Source organism: Anabrus simplex, chromosome 11 (genome assembly GCF_040414725.1).
Source record: "Anabrus simplex isolate iqAnaSimp1 chromosome 11, ASM4041472v1, whole genome shotgun sequence".
Lineage (NCBI taxonomy): Eukaryota > Metazoa > Arthropoda > Insecta > Orthoptera > Tettigoniidae > Anabrus > Anabrus simplex.
This window is the reverse complement of record NC_090275.1, coordinates 73427056-73449526: the sequence shown is the minus strand read 5'-3', so window position 1 is coordinate 73449526 and position 22471 is coordinate 73427056. Positions and strand designations below refer to the sequence as shown.

Sequence of the window (22471 nt, the reverse complement as noted above, 5' to 3'; positions counted from 1 at the left end):
ATTTAGAAGCCTTAATTTTTAACTTATCAATCAGGTTATTAGCTTAAAATGTTTATAAATGTTTGTTCTTTATAAATCTAATTGTAAATGAAAAATCCTACACTTATGTTCAATATTATTTTGAGTTCTCGTGCACCGTCTATATATGGGCGTAGCAATGCTGGACCGGCCGCGTCAACCCGTCTATAGGCGGGCGTAGCACTCATCGGGTTAAAGGTAGAAAATCTCTGGGATGAGAAACTTCAACAGAAGTACATGGACATGATTAGTGAAAAGTTCCAACCTAGAAAGGACTGTGTAAAGATGGAGGAATAAAAAACCCCATTTTGGTGGAATAACAAAGTGAGAGCGTTTGTAAACGAACAAAGGCGTACCAGAAATGGCTCCAAACAAGGACTGATGTAGACAGGGAATTGTATGTACATGAAAGAAACAGAGTGAAACAAATAATTTTATTGTTGAATCAAAGAAGTCATGGGAAGATTTCAGTAAAAACTTGGATAAGCTAAGTCAAGAGGCAGGGAAACCTTTCTGGATAGTAATAAAGAATTTTGGAAAGGGAAGTCAAAAAGGGAATGAATAGTGTTTTGGATAAATCAGATGAACTCATAATAGATCCCTGGGAATCACTGGACAGGTGGAAGGAATATTTTGAAAATCTTCTCACCATAAAAGGAAATCTTTCCGGTGATGTCACGAACAGCCACACTCACAGGGAGGAGGACAATGATGTTGGTGAAAGTATGCTTAAGGAAATAGATGAAATTAGACTTGAAATGGTGAAATATAGTGGGAAGGCAGGTTTGAAATGGCTTCAAAGAGTATTAATAGCATGGAATATTAGTCAGCTACCTTGTTAATTCATGAAAGCAGTAATAATTGCACTGAAGTATAAGCCAGTGAACAGGAAGGATGGTAACACCTATGAAGTTACTTGATTGATCAGTATACCAGACAGTGTTCACTGGTATTTTGGAAGGGAGGGTGCGATCAGTGGTTGAGAGTAAGTTGGATGATGAGAGGGGCTGTCAGCATCAGATTTTCAGTATACCAGATAATTGAAAAATGCTATAAGAGGAATAGACCTTTATGTTTCATAGATCTAGAGCAGGCATATGCCAGAGAACTAAGGGAAAAGACTGGGGAACTACCATCAGTCAATCATTTAAGTCTATCGCCCAGGTGGCAGATGGGATTAAGGGTGGATTATTAAATGCATTCAAAGGCATTAATGTTGATAATTGGGCTACAGTGAGAATTGATGGTAGATTGAGTTCATGGTTCAAGGTACTTTCAGGGGTTAGACAAGGTTGTAATCTTTCACCTTTGTTGTTTATAGATTATATGAATCTGCTGAAAGGAAGTGGCAGAAAGGGATTCAGTTGGATGGAAATGTAGCAAGCAGTTTGACCAATAAGGCACTTTTTAAAATGTGGTTGTAGTCAGCTTGTGCTGTGCTGCAAGGTACAGTGAGTTTCTCTCATCGGCTGGCCGGCAGATGTGCCCAACTTATCTGTCTCTCGTTGACTCATCATTCCTCACTCCGTGGTATAGTAAGAAGGACAGTACTTCGCTCACTTTATCCGTGCATGACATGAGATAACAATTAAAATGAAGAAAATAAGAATTAAGAAATTTAGTAATTAAGAATTAAGAAAATAAGCTCGTACCTTATGACAGGAGATGTTGGAAATGTCCTCGTCCGGCATCCACACATTTCTGGCATTGTCTTAGGAACTCTGATCCACACGCATAAGTTTGTTTTCTGTAATTGACGCTATTTCACTCTGGATATGTTCTTTCATTTCCTCCAACGTGTGAGTGTTTCATGCATACACTTTATTTTTCAAGTTCCCCCATAATTAAAAGTCACAAACAGTTAAATCTGGATTATGTGATGGCCATAAGTCCATATTAATAACACGGTCTTCAAAAATGTCCCCAGTTAAGCTTAATGTGTCATTAGCTGTTTGTGCAGTGGCATAGTCTTGCTGAAAATATCCATTTCTACAGTCATTGTCAGTCAATTTATCAAAAAATGGTTTTAGTATATAGTATTATCCCTGTATCTTTGTGCATTAATTGCGCTCTGAAAAGAGATAGGTCCTATAATTCAGTATCCATTCACTGCGCACCATACTCCTATTCGTTCAGCATGTAGAAGAATTACATGTTACAAATCTCATGTTATGGTCCGTATTGAAATGTAGTTAAAAGTCAAAGAATAATACTAGATTATAAATTCCACCTGTTCAATACATAAGATTTAAAAAAAATTAAATTTAAGAAATAGATCTTAACATATTAGGTACAGGACATGTTTTGCCCATAAATAAAAAAGTTCTTATGTATTGAATAGGTGGATTTTATAATCTAGTATTATTCTTTGACTTTTATGCAGAAGAATTTCTTATGTATGATGGTGGTTTTCTGTACTCCAATATGTTATTCTGTGTCGAAACATACTCATGTAAATGGAACCATGCTTCTTCAGAGAAAAATATTAAGCGTGGATCAATTATTTCATCACGAACATTTCACATCATTCAATTACAAAAACGTATATGCTTATCATGATCACGTGGATGCAGTTCATGTACTACAGTTACCTTGCATGGTTTCAATTTTAACGTTTTTGTAGCCCGTGATGCTGAGCTCTTCGAAACGCTGACTTCTTGTCCAAGTCGTCTGCAGGATTTTGTTGGCGTATGTTCTAATCTTTCTGTGATTTCATTTATTTTTTCCTTGTTAATACATGGTTTTTAAAACTTCGCTTTCTTCGTGTAAAGAACCAGTTCCTCTCAATTTCTTTACAAGTTTCCGCACAGTCTCTATGTGGAGGGTGTACATCAGGAAATTGTGTGTTACAAATTGCTTAACGACTTCCCTGCAAGATTCTGCGTTTACATAATTATTGTACATAAATACCCTTACCTCTGCTGTGTACACAGGTGGAGGCATTATGAGAATTATACCCCAGAGTAACACTTCACAACTCAAGAACATTTGGAGCAACAGGTGAACAGTTAATATCCGTTCTAGGCACGGACCTGAACTGCGAAGTGTGGGAATTCCTGTGCTATCACTGCACTGTGTAATGGGAAGTGATGAGTCAACAGGAGGAAGATAAGCTGGGTGCACCTACCTGCCAACCGATGAGAGAAACTCGCTGTATATGAGGATATGTTTTCTCCAAATGTACTAAAACTAACAATGGGTCCAACAGCTACTATTAAGTAAAGCCTAGATATGTATGCTCATAAATGTATTTTATTTTTGTTTGATTTTCATTATTATTTTACCAAGATTACATGTAATATTATTTTTAACAAGGTGCAGACCCTGTCAACAGTCATGGAGGAGGAAGTTAACTTTATCAAGTGTGAACCTCCTTGGCTTCCAGATGATGAAGAGACTCAGCTTGAGGTAAAAATACTTGGGTGGATTTTTAAAATAAATAGTGGACAGTGTATTACTTTGCATCCATAAAGGCTTGGTTAGATAGAACATAGTCTACCATAGTTAGAAGAGCGTGCACCTGTGATACACATTCTATCTTCCTTGCCAGATAGACGGTGGCTTGGCTCTATGGTCTGTGGGCAGCTATCTCAACTTTTGTTTGAAGACAGTTGAATCTGTTCATGCAAAAAGGGCCTCAGTCCACTTTTTATGAAAATGACATTTTTATGTCAGCATTTTGAACAATCCTAAATGGATGCATTCATGCTGATAAGGCTGTAATCTGGTTTCAAGGTAGTCAGTAAACGAGGAGTCGACCAACAACTATTCAAGGCAAAAGGCCCTCAGTCACAGACTGCCTTTTCCCCATAAAGCGAAGTTGCAGCTATCTAGGTAATTTTTGCACAAGGGGCCTCAGTTCAAAGACTCAGAAAAGTTGAGAGCTTACAATAATCAATAATTGTAACACTGAAACATATTTATTGTATTGATTAACATTTTAAAATTCATGTTTGTGTTAATCTTGACATTTCACTTTTGTTTGTTTTGTTTGTGATTTTTGCAGAAGGGGCCTCTGTCCAGTGACTTTTACAGCCTTTAAATGGAAAATGACGTAGCTGAACATCGTGTTCTTACACAATCCATAACGAGCTGTAACTTACCTACTGCACTCATTTTAAATGTAATTCGGGTGGTGTATTATTTTAATTTTATGGTTTTCCCCAAAAAGGTGCTACTTTGGACTTAGGCCCTTTCTGCATGAAGAGATTCAGTTGTAATGTCGTGGCATGGATACGGGAAAGCTTATAGAAGTATTGGGAGCTACACTGTCTGACAAAAAAATGTTAAGCACATAGGAGTGGTTGAAAGTTAATGAAACTACATATGCTGAAAGACCATGTGTCTTTATTGAACTGATTACAATATGGGATAAAAGAGACAAGGCCATTGGCAGTTACAGTTGGAATGTTGGTACCAGGTCAGTAGGGTGTCGCACTCCTCTTGGCAGCAATGCGTGCCCTTATGCTGCCAAAAGGTATGGTCAAATGTTCCACCTTTACAATACTAAAAGTTTTTATTTAATTATTTAAATAACATTTAAAAAATAACGGAACATGTTTCATCTACCTTGTAGACATCATCAGCCGAAAAGTTTTAAGATTAAGCACGAAGGACAAGGACAAAAACACATTAAAAAATAATAATTCAGACGCCGAATGCGTCGGTTAAAATGTTTAAGAATGTGCTGGAATGTTCTGAGCACAACACTTGAATGCTGTTAAAAGCGAAATTAAAATATTGTGCACATGAGATGGTTCAATAAAATTGGTATTAGTCCTTCTTAACTTGATGATGCTGTGTTGACATACAGTTTGCCGATGCGTCGGTAAAAACTTGTTGATATGGAGCACAATGTTTAGTTCCAGTAGAGTGAAGACGATTGATAAACATGTTAAGCATGAGCAAGGATTCCAGTAAAATGATATTGAGTTCGTCTTATTGGCGTGATGATGTTGACAATCTATATATATAAAATAAGAGTTTTGTCTGTACATTGCTCAGAATTTGAAAAGAATGGTATTTCTGTATCGGACATGTCCGTAGTAACAAGGAACTGCACTTTTCAGTAATGTCTGTCTGTATGTATGTATGTATGTATGTATGTATGTATGTATGTACACGCATCACTAGAAAACGGCTGAAGAGAATTAAATGAAAATCGGTGTGTGAAGTCGGGGGTTGAGCCTCTACAATCTAGGCTATAAATAATTTTACTCACGCTGAGTGAAATGGTAGTTTAGGGGAAGGCCTAAAATATAATTCTCAAATATTTATATTATCAATGGTCCTATTGATAATTACTGCATAACTAAAGTTATATAGAATTAAATTTCCTATCATTTATGTCATACATTGTTACCGTACCGGCTTTGATAACACAGATATTCAAGAATTTATATTTTTGTTGCTATCAACTCCAAGCCACTAGAAAATGGGTTAACAGAATTTAATCAAAATCGGTATATAGAGTCGGGGAATAAGAAACTACAGTCTAAGTTATAAACAATTTTATTCACCCTGGATGAAATTGTAGTTTAGGGGAAGGATCCTAAATTTTAATTTTTAAATACCAATATTATTGGTCCTATTGAAATGTACTACATAACAAAAGTTACAGAAAATACAATTACCGATCATTTATGTGTTATTCACTTTAAGCGTACCGACTATGATATCAGTGGTATTTCGGAGTCATAAGAAAACTAAATGTGAAGGTCTACAATATCGAAAGCGCATAACATTGATCAACAATAACATTACATTGACCATTGTTTGTTGTGATGTTCTTTGTCTCTTACGCTGCTGCTCAACTCTGATAGACGGGATTACTGCTGCGTACCGAGTATAACAGCCTGACTGAATATTGGCGGGAAATAGCTGGGGAGTTAGAAAACTTTCTTCTTTAGCATGTTATTCCTCTGGTTCATACATTTTCTGATACCATACTGCTGGTACGTAACACACTGGTGCATCATAGTATTCCAGCTATTTGATCCCCACTCTGACGCACCGTTTTGAATGAGCAGTGTGCAGAGTAGTATGACCTGATCTACAATAACAATTTAGGCATATCCCAAATTATAGCACCACAACTCACTAAATTTAATGAAAATCGGTAGGTAAAGTCTTGGAATAAGTCGCTGCAATCTAGGCCATAAATAATTGTATTCACGCTCAGTGAAATGGTAGTTTAGGGGAAGGCCTAAAATTTATTTTTCAAATATTTGTGTTCTTACTGGTCCTATCGACAAATGTCTTCTACATTTTTACCGTAACACACTGGTGCATCATAGTATTCCAGCTATTTGATCCCTACTCTGAGGCACTGATTGGAATGAGCAGTGTGCATATTTAACGGAATAATGGCAGAGGAGTGCTCACGGCTGTCTGCGGTCAAATCATTCCAGCACTGGAACTTTGGACTGTTAGATCGGCACTGTATTACTGTGAGAAGATGTGCAGTTTTTCGTTTGATCGAGTATTTTATATGATAACATTGCTTTTAATCGCTACAATCCCACTGACGTTTTTGTAATAGCGTAAGTTGACTTCAGTTGGGAAAACCACAAAGAGAGTCTTTCTGAGAATCCCGTGGCGAAGCACGGGTACATCAGCTAGTTCTTGATAAAAAAGTAGGCTGAATATCTGATCGTGATTCCATAAGTGGAATGTGCAGTGGAATGTCCTACAACGAGAATCACGGCTATTATTAATGTTAAAAGTAGGCAAGTTTATGAAGCATCTTGTAATACAAAAAAAGAATGAATGAAAATAAAATGGGCACATCTGATTACTTACGTTCTCGCCTATCCAAGAATGGCTAGCTCAGTGTGTATGGATGTTTATGGCTGACTGGAGGCAAATTGTGGAGGCCGTGTGTGATGGAAGCTGGTGTGAGGGGAGAGTAGGGGAAGGCTGGAACCAATAGGCGGAAAGCGACTGCGTGGAGGCTTGTGAAAAGGTTTGTCAAAATAGGAACTGTTCAGCAATGCCTCGAAAATTATGTTCACAGTTTCTGAAATTTCATTCAAATTGTAAGCAGGATTGCATTTTTGGTGTATATTAATAAAGATGTTTTCTAAAACATTGAGCAAATTGCCCTTGTTATGAAAATAAAGAATTTTTAAGTCCTGCTCTATGGAGGTGAATGAATGATTGGACTCTGTTATATGAGTGCTCATGGCAGAGTATTTTTTGTGCTTGGCGGCGTTGACATGTTCTTTATATTTAATTAAAAAGCTTCTTCCGGTTTGCCCAATGTAGCTCGTGGAATATTGGTTGCAATTTAACTTATATACACCTGATTTGTTGTATTTATTCACAATGTTATTGATTTTATGTTGGTTATAAAAAAATTAGTATTGTTGTTGACTGTTTTAAAGGCAATATCGATATTATGTTTCTTAAGAATATTGGTGATTTCGTAAATCTTTTTATTGGTGTAAATTAATGTGGCGTAGTTATGTTTTCTTTTTTGTTTCTCTGAGAAGAGTTGAACTGGATTTGTTAACAATTTTGTTGACTATCCTATCTATGAAATGCCTGCCAAAACGGTTTATTCCCGCTATTAAGTAGATGGTATTGAGTTCTTTTTTACGATTTCCGTCAGATAAAGGGACGTGAAAAGCTCTGTGAATTAAGCTATAAAAGGTTGTTCTTTTTTGAGAGTCCAGATGCATCGAATCTTGATGAATGGTATTTACGGTTTGGGTGGGCTTTCTAAAGATAGTATAAGAAAATTTGTTGGAGCTATTGTTAATAGTAATATCTAAAAAGTTTAAAGAATTATTGATTTCGACTTTGGAAGTAAACTTGATCCATGGATCGACCGCATTTAACTGTTCATTAGTGGTGATGTGATCTATTATGGCAAACATATCGTCAACATAGTGTGTCCAGAGCGCAATACCTTTAATTTTATTATGAATTTGGGAGTTTTCCAAAGGGTCTAAATAAATTTCTGCCGGGCTGAGTGGCTCAGACGGTTAAGGCGCTGGCCTTCTAACCCCAACTTGGCAGGTTTGATCCTGGCTCAGTCCGGTGGTATTTGAAGGTGCTCAAATACGACAGCCCCGTGTCGGTAGATTTACTGGCACGTAAAAGAACTCCTGCGGGACTAAATTCTGGCACCTCGGCGTCTCCGAAGACCTTGAAAAGTAGTTAGTGGGACGTAAAGCAAATAACATTATTATTAATAAATTTCTGCCATTATTCCTGAAGACTGTCCTGCTTGTAAATTTTTCCATTGAAAGTGAAATAGTTGTTGGAAGTTACAAATTCTAAAATATTTAAGAACTCTTCTATTTCCTGTGTGCTTAATTTACTGTGTTTTCGAAAATTGTCCTTGATGATCTTTAAAGTTTTTTTGACCGGTATATTAGAATACATTTTTTTAATGTCAAAAGAGTACATTATTTGTTGTTGTTGTTTTTGTAACACTAGGTTTTTAGTCAAATTACAAAATTTTATGGTTTTCAAACTCGTAGTGTTTTTTCAAAACGTTGTGGTTAAATTTGGAGGTTTTGTAAGTTGGGCTGTTCCTATAGTTAACTATGGGTCTTACGGGAATATCTGTTTTATGGACTTTAGGCAATGCTTTGGCCGTAGGAATACTGGGGTTCATATTGATTAGTTTCTGAGAATCATGTTCACTGAGAATGAAGGATGTTTGTTTCAATATTTGTTTCAAGTTACTTTGAATATTATTAGTTGGATCTTTCTTCATCAGTTTAAATGAATTTTTCGAAAGAAATGTTTCGGTTTTTTGCACATACTGTAGGTCTCTTTGTACATGATAACTGTAGCATTGCCCTTGTCCGCTTTTGTGACTATCGGGTCATTCTCATTGATTTTTTGTTTTAAAGAATCACTGGCTTTTTTAGGGAATAATGGAGCTGTGGATTTGTTGATTTCAATTAGGTTCTAGAGTTTTTTACGAACTTTGAATCTAATTTCTGTTTGATTGTCAACTGGCAATTTTTGTATAGCATTTTCAGCTTCAGCAGTAATGGCAATAGCATCTTTTAATTTAAAGGCAGTAGGCCAATTAAATTTAGGGCCTTTTTCCAAGATGTTGATATCTGAAGTGCTAATTTGGGTATCAGAAAGATTTATAACAGGGTCATGGAACTTCAAGTCTCCTGAGTCGGATTTGTTAATATGCCTATTGTGTGGAGGCGGATTTTTACTAGAATTATTACGCATGAGTGTGTTGAATTTGTTGTCTGGAGTGGTCTGTTTTTTGGTAATAACATTTTCTATTTTCGTAAATGCAAATTTCTGAAAAGAATCCCATTCTAAAGGGGTTAGGGTGGACGAAGCAACCAGATGTGCTTCATATAATTTAGTGTTCCTGTATAGGAACTTGATTTCATTTCTAATCCATAGTGAATTAGACTTAAACTGGGTTTTTCTGTGCCAAAAAGAAGTATTGTTCTTGTTTTGATTAAACTTCAAGAAATTAGGTATAAGTTCATTATGTAAACATTTCTGATGTCTACAAGGTAGATGAAACATGTTCCGTCATTTTTTAAATGTTATTTAAATAATTAAATAAAAAAACTTTTAGTATTGTAAAGGTGGAACATTTGACCATTCCTTTTAAGTATACGTACGGCAATACTCACTTTATAATGAAATTCATTTTATGCAACCCTTATGCTGTTCGGAATGGTGTCGGACAGCTTTTGGATCCTCTCCTGAGGTAAGTTCGTCCATAGTTGTTGCAGCTGTCCCTCCAGATCCCGCAGGTTGGTACTGGGACAGAGCCCCCTTCCAATGTCATCCCACATGTGCTCAATGATGGATAGGTCTGGGATCTTGCTGGCCACGGGAGGACCTCAACATGCTCTAGGCATTCCATAGCCACATGTGCTGTGTGTTTACGTGCATTATCTTCTTGGAACACTGTCCCAGGGAGCTGTGCCATAAAGGGGAGGACGTGCGGACGCAGAATGTCTGTGCCGTATAAAGGTGTACAAATTTTACTTCAGGCTTGCCTGCCCCAAGCTGCTCTGCAACAAGCAAAGCAGCTTAGCTTGAGCGTCAGCGAAGCAAGAGTGCACGCGTACTGAGCACGCTAGTCATAGCAAACCAAAACCTGGGTTTCCCTAAGCCTGACAGATTGCCTGGGACCCGTTCGGACTGCCGGACTTGAGAAGAGCGAACGTGAAGTTTGCTATCGATGCGACGTGAATGTGCCGTTATATGTTAGTGTAGTTATGTATTGCGTCGAGTGCAGCTCTGTTGTAGTTAGAGGTGCAACCAGCAGGAAAATGAACAAATCAACCGTAAAGGAAATCGAAGAAAAATTCAAAAGGAGTGAATTTATTCTAGCAATAAAACAGGGCTCAAGTCTAGCATGGGAAAAATGCTCATGTGTTTATAAACAGGTATCAAATAAGCCAGTAGGTTACTCGCAATGCAATTTTTACAAAAAGCTACTCAACACCCATTCAGGGACCATAAGTATGTTGTGACATGTCTGCAAATTTGACCCAAATTTCCCACAATCTAAAAATATTCTGAAAGAGGACAAGGACTTGGTGACTGACAAGTGCGTGGAAATGTGCGCCAAGGACTTGAGACCGTTTACAACTATGGAGGGTGAAGGAATTTGAAATTTAGGGCAAACGCTGATAGAAATGGGCAAAAAGCATGGCTCGGTGGATATTAAAAATGTTATACCCTCTCGAGTCACAGTTGCTAGGAAGGTACAAACCTTCGTGGACAAAGTGCGCAGTAAAACGCTTCCCCGATATAGTACATGCTATTACATCTGGTATCTGTGCGAGTACCACCGACCTGAGGACAGATAATTACAAGGGTGTGCACTATATGTCTGTCACAATCCACTATATAAATGCAGATTGGTCTCTCAATAAGTATGTATTAATGTGTTTGGTCTTCCCTGACTGTCCAAAAACTTGTGAAGATATTCGCAGTGAATTGGAAGATCGTTTGAAAGGACATGACGTTTCTCATGAAGATGTTTGCAAAATTACATTTGTAACAGACCAGGCAAGCAATATTGTTAAGGCCCCCAGCATATACAAGCGTCTTCCATGCATGGCTCATATTATTAATACGGTCATGAAGCATGTTCTGAACGAACCCTTTTTGAAATAAAGCGTTCCTAATATGTTAGCTGTTATCCATTCAATGAAATCTCTGGTTTCGTACTTTAAGAGAAGAGGCTTGTTTGTGAGGTTACAATCATCTTTGAAACCGCAAGTTTCCACTCGTTGGAACAGCTATTTTGACATGCTGCAATCAGTTCACTACCAAAAAGATGCTGTGAGAACTATTTTAGAGAAGGAGGGTGCCTCTGATAAAATGCTCGATTATGATCAGGACATTACTGGCCTGCTTATAACATTTCTTAAGCCATTTAAGGAAGCCAAAATTGATCTTGAGGGTTATGAGGAGCCGACTTTGCATCTGGTCCTTCCGTAGTTTTATGCCTTAAAAGCTCATTGTACTCTATAGGATGAAGATAAACAGGTAATATTTCATTTCTTACAAATTTTAATTGTAATTTTAATGCGATATTTAAGTGTAAACATGTTTTCATACTATATGAATTTTCAATACTTGAAGCTTTTGAAACAAACCGGTGCTGTCTTCCTGGAGCAGAAAATGGAAGTCACTATATTACACAAAATTGCAACATTTTAGGTGCTTAAATATCGCACATTACAGAAACTAAATGCAGGAGAATAAATGTCTGTTTTTGAGGCAGCTCCACAAATGAGTGCTGAAGGTAAGATTCTGTGGTTATTTCTTTATTATTATTATTATTATTATTATTATTATTATTATTATTATTATTATTATTATACCTATGCAAATTAGATGTTTTTAATATTCAAACATTAGCATAAAATATCAATAACTTGGCCATATATATTTTCAGAACAGCTATTCAATGAAAATATACAAGAAGTCCCATCTTCTTCAAATGAAGAAAATTCAGTGCAACGTAAGGAAGCGAAATTTGACGATAGGGCGGAAAATTCGCCAATGATACATGATGAGGTCAGCAGGTACTTGCAAGAAGGGTTTATTAGTGACGAAAATATACTGCAGTGGTGGAAAAATAATTCACACTTGCCTGTGTAGCTAACAGTGCTTAACATTCCCGCTAGGAGTGCCTCCAGCGAGAGGGTCTTCAGCTGCTCGGGAAATTTAATCAGCGAAAAACGTCCCCGTCTTGATTCGCAAATACTTAATGACCTCATAGTAATACACACAAACGATAATGTGACCATGCATTAAATATTGGTATGCAGTATGCACAGTATGAGGCTACCACAAAATAAGATAAAAGTGATAAAATTACACTTCTAAGCTGATTAGGTTTATAATTATTTCTTTTGGTTTTGTGGAGAAGGGGTTCCTAAATTATTAAATGTATTTAAAAAAGTGACCTATAAAATTAATTTTTAAAGATATTTATGACCGGTACCTACATTATGTATATCTTTGCTTCTAATTTTCTCGAATAATAAATAATACATTATATTCATTGTCATATTTCCATCAAGTGTCATAATGTATACTTAAATATTCAAATATTTTTTTCAGAGAACCTACTTTTTATTAAGTAACTATTTTTGACAGAGAGAAATATTAAATGTTAATTAGTTACATAAGACGTCTGAATTACGAAATAAATTTAAACATAACTTCGTAATGATTAACATAGTACTAAATAACCACATAAAATAACATTTGTGTTGACGAATCCTATATAAATTTTGGCATGTAACAACCCCTTTCCTGCCTGCATTCACGCGAGTCTCATATCAGCACAATCAATGAGCAAACATGGATTAATGCAGCAGGAAGAAGAAAGCAAGCAAGCAAGCAAGCTAACCTGAAGCCTGCCCAAGTTGGGCTGAGCTTGACCTGGCCAGGAGTGCAGCAGCCTGCCTGTACTGTTGTTTACGTGCGGCTAGCTTGCTTGCCTGCTCTCCAGGCAAGCATGGGCAAGTTAAATGCGGAGTTTGTACACCTCTAGTGCCGTATTGTTATGCTGTCAAATTCTGCCAAAGCACTATTACAGGTGACCTAAACGCATATCCTATGGCTCCCCACACCATGATGACAGGGATTACGCCTGTGTCTCTTCCCACAATTTGGGCACGATCTGCCCTTGACGCCGCCAAACTCGCACACGACGGTCATGGATGGTATGGAGAAGCAGGACCCGATGCAACGCAGTTGTCCTCTGACCATGCCTCCCGGGCAAGGCACCACTCCAAACGCAGGTGTTGATGTTATGGTGTCAATGGCAACCGACGCATGGGTGGTAGGACCCCAGTCCGGCTTACGTAAGTCGTCGAGACACTGTGCGGGAACTCGCAGGATGTTGTCGAGTCTCCAGTACACGTTCGCCGATGGCAGGGATCCCGCAATGCTTGGCGCACCATACAACGGTCCTTCCTCGGCGTGGTGTTTCTTGGTCGACCCGAACCTGCATGATGCGTTTGGATGCCCTCATATACCCATTGAGTCTAACATCAGGCTACTGTGACATCTGAATGGCCCACATGCCTGGCAGTTGCACGATACAACCAACCAGCCTCTTGCAGTCCCACAATGAGGCGTCTGTCAAATGCTGTCACTTGGTGGATAGGCTGTCTAAAGCGTCTGCGAGGCATTGCGGGTGTGCTTCGTACTGTACGTAGTCCTCTCCACACATCTTGCTTAACTGTCTGACTCACCGCAGCTGACTGGTAACAACTTATCAACAACAGGATGGTGTCATCACGAATGCACTTGGTGGGTGTTCTACACATGACAGATCATTGTAAATCTAATCATTTATTCACACATCAAAGGTATGCATGTATACCAAAATGGGATAATATTGGACCACTCCTTCTGGTTGCTTAACTTTTTGTCAGGCCGTGTATATTTTCTTTTATAATACAGGTCATCAGGACTACAACAATTTTGTGAAAAAACACAGAGGCATGGAAAGACATCAGTACAAGGATGATCAAAGTAAAGAAATACTTCTCATTTTATATTTGAATGTGTTTGCACAGTGTAAATTCTTAAAGCTCTCTAAACATGTGAAAGTAACTGAAGAACTGGTCTTCATTAGTTTCGAGTTCGTAGTAGTTAGTGCAGTGACATAACACGCTGCCTCCATTCCTTTACCTAGGCCCTTTACGGCATAGAGTACTGTCAGGGCTGCCAACAAGTGGTGATACTTCCTATGAGAGCCATAGGCTGTTCCTAATCAAGCTTTAACTTAACACTGTTACTAACAGTGGTTTCTGTTGAACCAGAATGTAACCTGTCATTAACAGTAATCATTGGAATCATTAGAGGAGGGCCTATGACCTCCTAGAGACATTATGAGAGTAAAACTTTGCTAACTGGTTTAAAAAAAAAAAAAAGGCAGAAAAGCAAACATGGCCCAGCTCTGCAGCTCACATGACACCACCATGTGCTACACATGGCTGCCAGCTTAGGAACTTAGGTCAGGCTAGTGACAAGACCGTTAATCTGGATTAGTTAGGTCCAGCTAGTGACAAAACCATTAGTCTGGATTGTTCCAGCTAGTGACAAGACCATTGGGTTACATTGGTTAGGTCCTGCTAGTGACAAGACCATTAGTCTGTATTGCTTATATCCAGCTAGTGACAAGACAATTAGGCTGGGTTGATTATGTCCAGCTAGTGACAAGACCATTGGGTTACATTGGTTAGGTCTGGCTAGTGACAAGACCATTGGGTTACATTGGTTAGGTCTGGCTAGTGGCAAGACCATTAGCCTGTATTGCTTATATCCAGCTAGTGACAAGACCATTAGGCTTCGTTGATTAGGTCCGGCTAGTGACAAGGCCATTGGGCTGCATTGGTTAGGTCTGGCTAGTGACAAGACCATTGGGCTGGATTGGTTAGGTCCAGTTAGTGACAAGACCATTGGGCTGGGTTGGTTAGGTCTGGCTATTGACAAGACCATTCGGTTGGATTGGTTAGGTGCGGCTAGTGACAAGACCATTGGATAGTTATGTCGTGGGTACTGCTACTATATCCAACACTCACCATGACACATTACTTTCAAACTCTGCAGTTTCATTATTTTCACGGAATGTGGTAGCAGTGGGCTGCATGTGGGGTAAGCCCTATCGATGACAATAGGAACTACTCTGCAGCCAATAGGAACACAGGAAACGGCCGCATTTCAGTGATTGACATAGTGTCGGTTTTAATTTTTCTATATAAGTAAGAATACTTCTAGAGGTGGGTTTGATGGGTTTTTGGTAAGCAGAAAGGAAAGGTCTCTCCTCTCATCTTCTTTAGGTATCGTTCTGTATCATTTTTGCATGATTTTGTTCTTCCTAAAAATTCAAACAGGGTAGTAAAGTGTAACCATTATGACTAACACTGCAGTTAGTACATTGTGCTGGCAGCCATGCAAAATTCATCATTCACCACCGCCCTGAACGGAGAACTGCAGAATGAGGAGAGAGCGATAGGGAAGTTGGCGTATGTCAGTGTTGGGGCAGATATCTTATAAGCGATCAGTTCAATATTCGCAGGTATTTCAAGATGGGCATTGCGACAACTACATATTTACAGAAACTTACAACAATAAAAATCTTCCACCTTTTTGAAACTGGTGGAAGATTTTTATTGTTGTAAGTTTCTGTAAATAGGATTTGATATGGAAAATGAAGCTGATTTCTTGCAACTACATATTTATTCTGCAAACTAAGAGGTTCTTCAGTCTGTTGAATCTAGTTCAAAATCATATCTTCTTCAGGTATAACATGTTACTAAATGTTTTCTATTTCAGGTATTTCCTAATTTTATTTACAATGTTAAAAAAGAGAGCTAAGAGGTTCCACCTATTCATTACACTGATATACAGTTGCACAAACTTATGTTCAACATGTTAAATTCAGGACTGGATTCGACACATATTTGGTGCCATCATCAGCCAATTAAAAGAGCAGGGCAAAAAGTATGCAATTATCAACACACATAACACAAAATATATGACAATGTTCACATTGTGTTATGTGTGTTGATAATTGTATACTCTTTGCCCTGCTCTTTCAATCGGCTGATGATGGCACCAAATGTGTGTCGAAACTGGTCCCAAATTAAACATGTATGTCAGTGTATTGAATAGGTGGAACCTCTTAACTCTCTTTTTAACATTGTGATTCTCATTTCAATACGGAATAATTATGGAGTTTCTAACTTTAAATCGTTTTATTTATCCTGAATTAACCCCTGTGGGTGGGGGGGGGGGGGCGCAGACAATGAATACACACACAGTATCCCCTGCCTGTCGTAAGACACGATACTTGCGATTAGTACCACCATGTGGGGAACACCACGGGACTGGGCATTGCCTGTGGTTAGTACCATCGTGTGTATCCCACCAAGGCGGGGTGTGGGCACTCAGCTGCGCGGACTAATGTCCATGGGAGAAAAGGTGCTGTACACTACGCTGGAATGTGTCAGTTCTCCTGTGCTCAGAATGGGTTTGTGTTATCTGTGAGTAGTATCACTATTTGTAAAACACCATGCATCTACATTGCCTCTGATTAGTACCACTATGTGAGGAACATCATGGTTTGGCCGTTGCCCATGATTAGTACTATTCTAGCTGCCTCTGTGGATCAGCGGTAGAGTGTCGGCCTCCGGATCCCAAGATAGCGGGTTCAAACCCGGCAGAGGTAGTCGGATTTTTGAAGGGCGGAAAAAAGTCCATTCGACACTCCATGTCGTACGATGTCGGCATGTAAAAGATCTCTGGTGACACATTTGGTGTTTACCCGACAAAATTCATTAAATTTCAGCCATAGACGCCCAAGAGAGTTTCGGTTTACTCGGTCTGCCATCTAGTGGGGGCCTAGAGTAAAACGGAACGTCGAAATTGACGAGCAGACAGCCAGATGGCGTCAAATTGAAATGTCTGCACACGGTAGCTGAGGCCATACGATTATTATTAGTACTATTATGGGAAGAATAGCGTGGGTCAGCGTTACCTGAGAGTAGCACTATTATATGAGGAATACCATGCATCTGTATTGCTTGTGGGTGGTACCATAATGTGTGATATGCCGTGGGTTTGCATTGCCTGTGATTAGTATCACCAGGCGAGCAGCACCAAGAGTGTAGCAGACATGCGATTAGTTCCACTATGTGAGGAACAGTGTGGGAATACCGGCACCCGTGATTAGTCCCACTATGTGAGGAGGAACACCATGGGTCTGCATTGCTTGTAAGTGGTGCCCTTATGTGAGGAACACCACGGGTCTGTGTTGCCTGTGGTTAGCACCACCATGCAACGAACACCATTAGTCTACGTTACCTGTGGTTAGTACCACTATAGGCAGAACACCATGGTTCTGCTCTACCACTGATTAGTATTATTAGGAGGGGCCTATGACCTGGATTTTGGATCCCTTTTTATAACGAGCATCATCTCAGAAGTGAATTGGATCTACTGATTGTTTTAGATCCATGGTCATTTTTTCATCATCATTCATTTTATATTTGTCAGTGGATACATTTTAAAGTTTTAATTATTGTGTCATTTCGTTGCACCTTGCATCATTAAGGGCGATGACCTAGCTGTTAGGCCCCTTTAAACAGCAATCAACATCATCATCATATCTTGAATTACTTTTGATAGACTGAAGAACCTCATCGTTGTAGGTTAACCGAGTCAAAACTAGAAAGAAATGGCTTCCACTAAAACAAACTTCTGGTCATATTTTCTCCAATCAGAATAGCAATAGCAGTTCTTGTTTATCTCAATTACATATTTTGAAAAAAATGCACAGCACAACAAACTTGAACGTGAACTTGTCCGTATACTCGGCCTTTGGCTGCCACTGGTAGGTCGCTCTCTATATGGGCGTCCTAGAGGGTGATTTCCCTTCTCAGGCCATTCTCACCTCCTCCTTTCAGCGCCATGTGGAAGAACAGCCAGCGTCGTTTACTGAGAGGTATTGTAAACTAAATAAATCCAGTTCAACCCTTTTCTTCTAAAGTATAACAACTACGTCCATACTCATGATTTCGTCCAAGCAGCGGGCTTGCAAAAAATCAGGCAATGGATGAGGGGACCTGCTGAAAATAAAACTCTGCAAGCAGTAGGCGAGGGTACCTGCTGAAAATAAAACTCCTTATGAAAAATTATACATACGCACACCCTCGTGGTGTTTCTTAGGTCAATATGGGTGCATAATACATTTTGGACAATTTCTCTTTACACTTGTTTGGTACTTCCGTATTCCAGACAAGGTTTCTTACACTCTAGTAGAATTCATTTCTCTGTGTCAGCTTTGTATTTTGCATTAATTCACTCCCTAGCTATTTGAAAGTTTCTTTCTATCACATTTAGTTTTTTTTTTTTTAACTATACAACTAAAACAACTTCATTATCACTTATACCCAGGGCTGAATTTAACTACTGTAATGTCCCCTGGGCCCAAATAATTTTACTTCCTTAAACTTTATAAGGCAAAATTGCAATTACGTGTACTATTATTTTAATATAATGAATAAAGTAATACAGTAGAATGCCACCAAGGTAAAATATCAAACATTAATGCAATTAAATAATAATAATAATACCAACTGTGTTGGTAGTTACAATATTATTACAGACACCTTTCACGTAAGCAGAACGAAAATTCCATTATTCATGTTGGAAGGTTTCGCTTTTGAATACTGCAAAAGTGCGTGCCTTCTAAAAAGTAGTTTTCAGACTATCAGAGATTTAAAATTTTGCCGCCCTGGTCCCAGGCCCATAAAGCCCATGCCTAAATACGACTCTGCTTACACTAGAGTCTCGTTAATCCGAATCCCCTTAATCCGAAAGTCCGGTTAATCCGAACTAAAATATTCAATTTTTTAAAAAAATCTCCTTGTTATAGAATGAAGATTTACTTGCATTTTATTAGTCATATTTTACTAGAATAACTTAATGTTATGTAAGGAGACAAGTTGTAGACTAGTTTTAGTCGTTTTTCCCTCTACGGCTTCTTAACTACCCTACTCTAATTTTTACAGTGTTTTATTAATGAAACTGCTAAAGAATGGACATTTAAAATTACAGTATGTACTGTATTGTAGAAACTATTTTCCTCACACGGTTGAGGTGCTGGCCTTCTGACCCCAACTTGGCAGGTTCGATCCTGTCCGGTGGTATTTGAAGGTGCTCAAATACTTCAGCCTCGTGTAATAGATTTACTGGCATGTAAAAGAAATCCTGCGGGAGAAAATCCTGGCACCTAGGCGTCTCCGGAAACCATGAAAGTATTTAGTGGGACGAAAAAACAATAACATTATTATTAGAAAATATTCTCCAGTTAATACGAAAATTTCGTAATCCGAACAGACTCCGGCCCCAATTAGTTCGAATTAACGAGACTCCACTGTATATGGTATATCGCATCAAATCAAATCAAAATCTCTTTATTTGCAAATGAGGTGTCTACCTCGGTGGCAAATGGTACACTAAAATACATTATTGTCAAGCACTAAATATTAAATTAACAAGAGAAGAAAATTTTCCTATAATACAATATTATACAATTTACGCTAACAATGTTTTCTATTAAACACACAGCTCATCCTTAATAAATTTATATTGTTTACAAAATTCTACTTATATCTCCTGTACTACTTACAAATATAGTCAACTGATATACAGTATGTGGAATTACTTCAAATGATACTATACAACTGATATAAGATTAATATTTACATTGCATTTATTTATTTACCTTTTTTTTTTTTACCCGTTCTGGATCCTAAGTAGCATAACGACCTGCTGCGTCTTAACCTGAGCCCCTTTTGCCACCACTTTTCAGAGTTCCTGAAGGGCCTTCACAGCTACCGTAGCAGTCCCAGGGCCCTCAAAGTCCCCACTGTACTTCACCCTTACAGGCAGTCCCCTACTTTGGCTGTCCAAACTCCTTAGACCAGGGGATGGAATTAATTTATTCACACACATTTTTTTTATTTACAATAACCTGCACTGGTCGAATGCCCTCTAACACTTCATTTATTTTCTCTGTTGCTGTTTATTCTCTTCTTGAATATCTGTACAGATTTTGGAAAAGGTTCAAACACTACCCCTGGTAAACTGTTCCACTCCTTCACACCCTTCCCAATAAATGAAAATTTACCCCAATCGCTTCTGCTAAAATTCCTTCTAATTTTATATTTGTGGTCAGTCCTGCCGATATAATTATTTTCCAACTGAAGCTTCTCACGGATATCTCTCCATGCTTCTTCTCCTGTATAGGCTCTATATAATCCTATGTCTAGTTTTCTCCCTTCTCTTAAAGTTTCCCACCCAAGTTCCTTTAACATTTCTGATACACTACTCTTTTTCCTGAAATCCCCTGTTACAAATCTTGCTGCTTTCCTCTGCACACTATCTATTTCTTTTATTAGGTATTCTTGGTGAGGATCCCAAACACTGTTTGCATATTCCAATAATGGACGAACCATACTCAAGTAACTTTTTTCTTTTAATTCTTTGTTGCATCCTTTAAGTAGCCTCATTATGACATGTAACGATCTGTATGCTTTCCCAACAATGTCATCAATATGACCCTTCCAGTGCAAATTACTTTCAAATCTCACACCTAAGTATTTGCACTTGCCATCTTTTGGGATAACTACCTCATCCAAAGTGTATTCAAATTCAGTTTTAAAGCTCCTGTTTGTAAAAGTTGTAACAGTTGATTTGCCTCCATTAACCTTCATATTATTTTCTTCAACCCATTGTTGGATACTTTCAAGGTCCCTTTGTAATTCTGAACAATCCTCAATGTTGTTTATTTCCCTATAAACAATTATGTCATCTGCATACAATCTTATTTTTTATGTTATATTGTTCCCAAAATCATTTGCGTATATTAAGAAAAGTAACGGACCGGTTATACTACCCTGTGCAATTCCCTTCCAAACTTTCTCTTCCTGAGATACATTATTTCCTACTTTGACTTTCTGAACCCTTGAATTTAGAAATGTTTTTATCCAACGTGTAACCCTTACGTCCAATCCTATTCCCTCCAATTTCTTTAATAATTTTCCATGTTCCACTCTATCAAAGGCTTTGGAAAGATCTATGGCTATGCAATCTAACTGCCCTCCTGAATCCAACTGATCTGATATGTCCTGCTGAAATCCCACCAGTTGTGCCTCACAAGAAAATTTCTTTCTAAATCCATACTGGCTCCTCATGAACCAATTTTTATCATCACATATCCCTCTGATGTACTTTGCTATTAAAGTCTCCAGTATTTTACAAACTATACTGGTCAGGCTGATTAGTCTGTAGTTGTCTGGTTTCCTTTTATCACCATTTCCTTTATAAATTGGTATTATTATAGATTCCTTCCATTCCTTTGGTATTACACTATTATTTATGACATAGTCAAAGAGAAATTTTAAATAAGGCACTATGTACCACCCCATTGTCTTTAATACCTCCCCAGTAATTTGATAACTTCCTGCTGCTTTTCCTTGCTGAAGCAGTTGGATTTCTCTGAAAATATCTTCATTTGTGAATGAGAAGCTTCTTGTTTCCCTCTGTCTCTCTCCCTCTCTATCTTCTGTTTTGGATTCCAACTCTTGATAATCATCTACTGAATCTCTAAATTCCCTTCTAAATAGGTTTGCTTTCTCAGTATCTGTTTAATAGTGTTCACCCCCTTCTCCCCAGGGCTGAATTTAACTACTGTAATGTCCCCTGGGCCCAAATAATTTGGTCAGTTGGTTTTATCAGCACCACATCTAGAATATTGTTCCCTCTAATTGGTTCCATTGTCAGTCGGTAACAGTCATTTATTTGTGTTTCACAGGAATGTAGTGAGGAAGAATATCAAGCATCGGATGACCCCATTTGCTTTGAAAATAAAGATCTAAGAGAAGACTTCTGCACTGGTAGAGGAGCTAATGTTGAATGCTTGAACATAAAGGAGGATCCAGAGGCATTCATTAATGACAAAACCTCTGTAGGAGATTCAGATTGTGAACCTGTAGGTGTAAAATTAGCTACCAAGAAGACAGAGGATGGAAAATATTTACAGAGCTCCAGGCCTGAAGAAGTAAGCTCTTTATGGAACTCAGGTGAAAATATATTCCTTCCTAAATACAGCAGGGCACCTGGAGCTTTTTTACTCTTATTTACAGAGTTATAGATCATACAACAAAGTTCTTTCTCATATTTAAGTTTGTCCCAGTTTACAGATAAAACTTTAAGAGTGATTAATGAAACATATCTTCATTTGCAGAATATCGAAGAATCAGAAGAAGATGAAGAGGAGGAGAAAGAAGAAAGTGGTGGTGGTGGTGGTGGTGATGATGATGATGATGATGAAGAAGTTAGTTTGGGAGTAGAAGTTATTTTGGAGGAAGGTTTATCGTAAGTATAATACTTCCATTTTGAT

At 38.2% G+C, this 22471-nt stretch overlaps 1 protein-coding gene across 1 annotated transcript in view; it reads left to right on the top strand.

Annotated features, from left to right (window-relative positions):
* Positions 1 to 22471, top strand: part of LOC136883570 (zinc finger protein OZF) — a 49897-nt gene that overhangs the window by 3700 nt on the left and 23726 nt on the right. Inside the window, exons 2-4 of the mRNA XM_067155961.2 lie at positions 3334 to 3426; positions 21884 to 22129; positions 22316 to 22446. Coding sequence (XP_067012062.2) covers positions 3355 to 3426; positions 21884 to 22129; positions 22316 to 22446 — 449 coding nt within the window. The 5' untranslated portion in view covers positions 3334 to 3354. The remainder of the gene's footprint in view (positions 1 to 3333; positions 3427 to 21883; positions 22130 to 22315; positions 22447 to 22471) is intronic.